The 6,822-nt window shown below is 33.2% G+C and overlaps 1 protein-coding gene across 1 annotated transcript in view; it reads right to left on the reverse strand.

Annotated features, from left to right (window-relative positions):
- TMEFF2 (transmembrane protein with EGF-like and two follistatin-like domains 2) overlaps positions 1-6,822 on the reverse strand; it is a 346,060-nt gene that overhangs the window by 42,934 nt on the left and 296,304 nt on the right. The window contains exons 5-6 of the mRNA XM_012647925.1: positions 3,762-3,910; positions 2,973-3,032 (exon numbers count right to left, since the gene is read on the reverse strand). Of these exons, the coding sequence (XP_012503379.1) occupies positions 2,973-3,032; positions 3,762-3,910 (209 nt within the window). The remainder of the gene's footprint in view (positions 1-2,972; positions 3,033-3,761; positions 3,911-6,822) is intronic.

Consider the following 6,822-nt stretch of genomic DNA (forward strand, 5'->3'; position numbering starts at 1 on the left):
CTTTTAGAGAAGCACCACAATCAGAAAATACATATACCAGATAAAGAGAAACAAAATATTGAACTTCATTTTTTTATTACAAGACATGAAGGGGCGATATATATATAAACAGATGTTGCAAATTTCAAGAGGTATAAAACATTTGCTATTTTAAAACTTGCAGAAGGAAAATTTAATTTTAGCAATTTGAAACACTGGAAAGCTTGGAAAGCCCTAGCTTTGTGGTTTTGCAAAATTTGTGTTCTCTGAATATTTCTGTGGGTAAAGAGACAGACCTAACTCTAAGCCCAAATCTTAGACTGATAAAGGGAGAATAAAATTAGTGGCCTGTTTAGCTTATCTGACAGGGATCCTGTCACTGGGCCTTAAAATACAGAAATCCAGAGCCCTTGGTGTAAGACTCAGTAACGCCTTGGGTCTCATTAAAAGAGAGAGGGCAAAACAGAGATCCAAGTCAGACACAGCCAGAAAGTACTATGGGCAGGGACTGTCTGGCAAATTCTTCGGTTTCCTGGTGCCGACTACATTTATGTGCCTGTGAGGATTGTGGAATTCACATCTTTGTGCAAGTTAGCCACACTCTAGTCTACTGCACATAATAGTTTTGTTGGAGGTGTTGCTCCCTTAGTTTGCCTTTTTTTTTTTAAATAATTCAGTCCCTGCTGGTCCTTGCTGGAGTCTCTTTCTTTTAAATGATATTAAAATGAGATACAATAAATTTATTTTATGATTTAGACTTTCTTTAAAGAAGGTCTTCGTTTTTATAATCAGAAACATGTATTTTTGTATTAATAGCTTTTTTAAAGTAGGCTCAAAGGAACAAAGGGAAGTGGGATCGGTAAGGGTTTTTAATCCATAGCATTAAGGACATACAAGGAAAAAATGAGAGGGTGTTAAGATCATTACTTCCCTCTGGTGGGAGAGTCCGTGAATGTGTGTCTAACAGGGAAGCGGCTATGACATTAAAGTAGCTGTGAGCACATAGCAAACTCCTACGAATGTGAGTTACACAGGTCACACAGTTCCTCTTTTCCATCCTTGGAGAGTTCTTAGCATGTGAAATAGAAATTAAGAGGACAACGACATACTGACTCTCCATTTGGTTCCTTTAAGTTTTTCCAAAGTTTATGTCCCCAAATTTAGGAAAATGCAAATACTACTGGAAGCTTGGAAATGTTGAGGAATGGGACTATTATTTAATTGATTTTTAAACATATTATTGACATCAGACTTTGATTTTCCATTGTTATCTTTTATTATTTTTAATAATACTGCTGTAGATCAGCATATCTCAAAATGCATTCTTGAGAACACTAGTACTGAAATCATGCCAAAAAATGTGTTATTTATCAAACAATTTTGATAAAAGCTGTGTATTTTAAGGAACATATTAATTATCTTTGGTGTGATTATGCTATTGTGATTTTGTTTAAAAAAAGGTTGATCTTTTTTAGATGCACGCTAAACTATTTATGAATGAAATGATGCAATTTCCAGGATTTACTTCCACGTATTATGGAAGTAGGAAAAGAGAATGGGGTGGGGATGGGGCTGGGTTAGCCATGGGTGGATGTTACTGAGTTTGAATGATGAATACATGTGGGTTCATTATAGCATACAGCCTAGAGTGTGTACTTTGTATATATTAGAAATTCCCCACAACAAAAGTAAAAAAAAAAATAATAAAAGATGCATGTCTCTTAAAGATTTTTAAGTGAATATAAGAGGAGTTCCGGGTAAAATATCTATTTGTGTATCTGGGCTCTTCCCTAACTTATTTACCACTGGACTATTCTTTTCAAGGAACATCTATAAATATCTCTCCTGGACACTTTGGAGATAGCTATATAATAGTAGAACTAATGTTTTTCCGTGTATCATTGTCCTTGATAATTCCAGGCTTCTAGCCCATAAAAGTTTTATATCTACATGTTGAAAAACATTAAGGTAAAATATGGAAAAATTTTAAAAAGAATCCTTTTATTATTTTTAAATTTTAAGAGATTTGAGATATCTATAAGTAAAACATCTGATTGACTAATTTTTTTTCAATTTCATAGACATTTATTCTGTACATAATTTTAGAAATATTGTTAAAGAAAACAAAATTTCAGAAAGAAAGAATGAATGGTAGTACATATCTTGAAAGACAAGCAATTATTTTTGATTGAATATTAGCCATAAATCTAGTTATAATTCCTTAATATCTAAATGGAAAGATCTGTTTCAAAAACCTCATATATCATTATCAACTTCAACAATTTTATTTTTATATTTTTTACCCCAGATAAAATTCCAATTGTATACCCATAATCTATTTCTCACTCGAGGAACAGTATATTAGGTAGAGATATTCCTCACAATGAAATTCTATAATTGCTGAATAAGATTTATATTTTTACAGAAAATTGTTTATGATTTTGCATGTCTGAGAAGCTACATTATAGTTTCTAAATAAATTAAAAAATTAAATAAATTTATTTTTTAAAACAAATTACACATACTTTTTAAATTCTGCACCGAAAGACAGCCTGTATTACTATTTGTAGTTGTCCTTTCTTTCTAGCTTTTTAGAGACTAGCAAACTTTTTTATTGTTGACTTTTATGAAAATGCAAACAAGGACATTTGCATTTATTACAATATACTGCCAAAAATTGCATTAATTTCCATTAATGCCCATTACTTTGATAAACGTTTTGTCATTTGTACCATTTACACTGTCAAAACAAGTTAATTATATCTTACTGACATTTTTGACAATTGCTTTAACTCTGGCACACACAAAAAAAGCATGTCTTCTTTGCTTCAACAAAACTTTATTCTTGCCTGTTGAAAGCTTGAACTAAGCAAGAGAAGACCAGCACATGTCAGAAATCTTACAAGGCTCAATTTAGGAGGAATGGTAAACAATGATTTCCCAGGATTGTCTTATAGAAGTGTTCAGGTTATGTAGTAGAAAATTTTATGTACCTGCATAATCTGTTCTTGCATAATGCCCATCTTCAGATTTAGTAGTTGTAGTTGTGTTATCTGTGTTAAAAAATTGACAAAGATTGATTAACTGTTTGCTAAATATCTAACATCAAACTTACATTATTTCTCCAACAGTATCTTCATTGCAATTAAGGAATTTTTTCCAACCATATTTCTAAAAATCCTTTATACAAAGACAGATTTACAATGTCAATTTCTGTTTGAGAGCAAATACTAAAACAATGACACCTTTCTAAAGTTGGGACAAGGAGAAGGTTCATAATTATAACTGAGATAAAGGAATAACAAGTAAAAAAGGAATAACAAGAAAATGTTTCTGAATGAAATTCAAAATAGAACATTCTAGTACTTCCTGCTTTTAAAAACGCACTTGAACTATTCCTACCAAACCAATCATAAAAAGAAGCGATGTGCTTGAAATTTCAAGGTCGTCTAATAAATTCTTGGATTCTTTGTTAAAACTGGTTTTGACTTTCTTTTTTCCCTTTTCAAGAAGAATGTCTATTGTCTTTTGATTATTACCTTCTGTATTTATTGCATTGTGATGATACAGTCCCATTATATAGAAAAAGATTTGGACTGCTGCTGGCAGGCCCTCAAACTCCTATAATCAACACAAATAAGACAGTGGACTCTACTATCCATTGCAGATCAGAACTGCCTTTTGGAGATGAAATAGCTGCCTAATAAGGAGTTATCTTCACTTTTCATTTCTGCACAAAGCCTAAGAACACTCTTTGAAATGAATTTTGGTATGAACATTACCTTGACATCGACCCAAAGACATGACTTCAATTTTCTCTTGTTTCTGACATGATGCTTCTTTGATTTGACATGCATTATCATAAGACTTCCCATCAGAAGCACAGAGGGGATTGAAGTTGGTTTGAGAACAGTCAATGTTGCACACACACCTAAAGGAAGAGAGAAATAAAAGTATGTAACATCAATAGTGTTGTTACCACATTATAAATAAAACACAAATGGAAAAATTGTTAGATTGGCAAAATTGAATTTTATCCTTTCAGGGAAGTTCCATCACTTTTCTACCTGAAAAGAAAAGAAACACAGAACTAATCAAAAATAATTCAAAAGACTGAGCAATGGATAAAAAATGAAAAGGGAAAACTTAGAAAATGATCATCAGTTAATATTTGCCCTGGAACTTTTAAAACATGTACCTAAACTTCCATGCTGATGTCTGCAAAATTTGAATAGGCTGAGGTAGTCATGAAACTCTGCTTCAGAGTTTTATTAAATGAAATCTTCTTTTCTCAGTAAAGCTTCAGGAAAATGACTCAGAGGACAGTTAAGAGAAAGCAAACAAGTAAATTATTTGGAATACAATCATGAGTTAAAGTTTTTCAGCATAAATAAGGATGCACACAGAATGTACTGAATGGGAATTTTCAGTGTTCCTTAACATTTTTAGGGGCACTACAAACCCCTTTAACAATCGAATGAAAGTTATAGAACTCTCCCCAGAAATACCAATGCTCATAAACAATCTTTCTGTATAAAATTTCAGGGGTTTCTTGGGCTCTCTAAGCATATCCACAGATCCCCTCTCCAGACATACACTGCTCTTTTTCTGCTTCTCATTTAAAATAATAAAAAAATAAATATAAGTTACCTGTCACTCACTATTTTAGTATTTTTCTGTAATCTAAATAAAAATTTGGTGAATTAATGAGAATTAGGTCACCAAAAGTAGAAGAATTAAACAATTTTAAGCAAATTTTATGTGATTTTTCCTATGTTGTTATATTGTAATACTTTGTATTTTATTATACAATCTACTTTATTATTCAGAATATTGTGTGGTTTTGGCATGTGTGTACAAACATGTTACTGACTTAGAATATAAACTCATATTTTAAATTGTTGTAGTATTTATATTATTTTTTCTAAATAGATTGTATGCTTCTCAAAGTCATGAACCACACATTTTACTTCTGTATATCTTACTTAGAGCTGGACATATAATAAAATAACAAGAGCAACCAGCTTACCTATGCTCGACTGTTAAGATGCATTGCTTTATTTAATCCTCACAAAAGCCATTTTATAGACCAAAGATAATTACATAAGGTCAGAGCACTAGTAAATTGTGGAACAAGGATTCACAGATGTGTTAAGCTAAAACCTAACCCCTTTCTTCTAATGCCACGGGTTGTGTTATTAGAATCTCTGGGAGAAATTTTAAATATAGAGATTCATAAGCAGATTCCTGGGCCCCAGTACGTCTGGGGAAGAGCCCAGGATTCTGTATTCTTAAGTAGTCATCCTGGCACCAGACTCACTTCTTGGGAATCACTGCTTGATCAGTTTGTCAACTGAGTGAGAGAGGGTTTGTCTACACACCAGTGCATCTCAGAGTGTAGTCCTTAGACCATCTGTATCAGAATTACCTAGATGGCTGCTAAAAATGCTGGCAGAATGTGCTAATGAACTTAATTTTTTTTCTGTAAGAGAATTGCTTTAGGAACGCTTGGTTATTTTTACATTCACCTGTTTAGGAACAAATAGCTAGGACAGATGGTAACCATCTCTAAATGCTTAACTCGTTGTGGTGCAGAGTTCCTACCTCAGCCATGATGCTGCCATGCGATGACAGCTAGTGGAACATGACATTGATACCTCCGCTGATTCTTGGCATCTGAAAATCTGAGGTCAGGAGTTGCCTATATGTTCAAAGAGCTTTTGGTCCTTTACAGGGTAGACTGGAAGAAGGGACTTTGTAGGTCAAGCTTGCCTTAACCATCTGTACTGAATAAAGAAGGCATGGGGAGGCTGACATTTGCATTTTTAAAAAGGTGGTCTCTTTTGCCTTCAGACCAGTTTAAGTTTTACCGTTTGTTATTGTGTTAGACTCTATGGACTATCTCCTAGAAGGTCTCCTAAAAATTATTTGTTAGCAGTAGAAGAACAGAAAGAAAGATATGTTCTCTCATTTGTCTATCTAAATAGTAAATTAGGTAAGATACCAAGGGCTTTGAAGATATCTCCAAATTAAATCCAAAGAAATTCAGAAATGCACACCATATATATCTGTATAGAATTATTAAATCATTGTCAGTTCAGAAATCCAGTCGATATCATAAAAAATGGTACAATGACAATAGAGATGGAAAGAGAAAATTTGAATTGAATTGGCTAGAATCAACGTTTCAGTGAAAAATTTACTTAAGTTGTAACACCCAATTGAAAAATTGTTCAAGATATTCTTACAAGTTCTCCTTTTCCAATTGGCTAATTTCTTTTCTTTTTTTCCGTTCGACTGATCTGATTTTAGTCCCACAGATTTTCTGCTATGGACATCATCTTCCCTTTCTTTTCCTAGCATTGCGTGCCCAGGGCCTCCTTTCAAGATTTGTTTCCCCATTGGAAATTCCTGGCTCTTGCTGCCTCAGATAAAGCCTTTTGGGGAATGGCTGAGAAAAAAAAGCATAGATATTTGGCACTTTTATTCTCAGTCCCAAAGGAGGACATAGATTCCTTGATGTGAAAGTAAGATGTAGTATCTCTGGGATATAAGCTTCATAAATGCATGGATTATATTGGTCTTTCCCTCTATTGTATACCTCTCTCCTTCCTCCTTACTCTATGTACTTGCATATATTAAATAAATGCAAGAGTAAATTTTAAAGACAACTTGTGAATCTCAGCAATCATTGGAAACTGAAAATCTATGGAGAATATTTTTCTTTTTCTGAATAAATGGAAGTATCATCAAAGATTTGCTAAAATGGTTTGAGAACTATGAAGTTTGGGGAAAGGGAAATGCTGTGACTGATTACCAAGGACCAACTATTTCTACGTTTCC

Source organism: Propithecus coquereli, unplaced genomic scaffold (assembly GCF_000956105.1).
Source record: "Propithecus coquereli isolate 6110/MARCELLA unplaced genomic scaffold, Pcoq_1.0 Scaffold279, whole genome shotgun sequence".
In the NCBI taxonomy this organism is placed as follows: domain Eukaryota; kingdom Metazoa; phylum Chordata; class Mammalia; order Primates; family Indriidae; genus Propithecus; species Propithecus coquereli.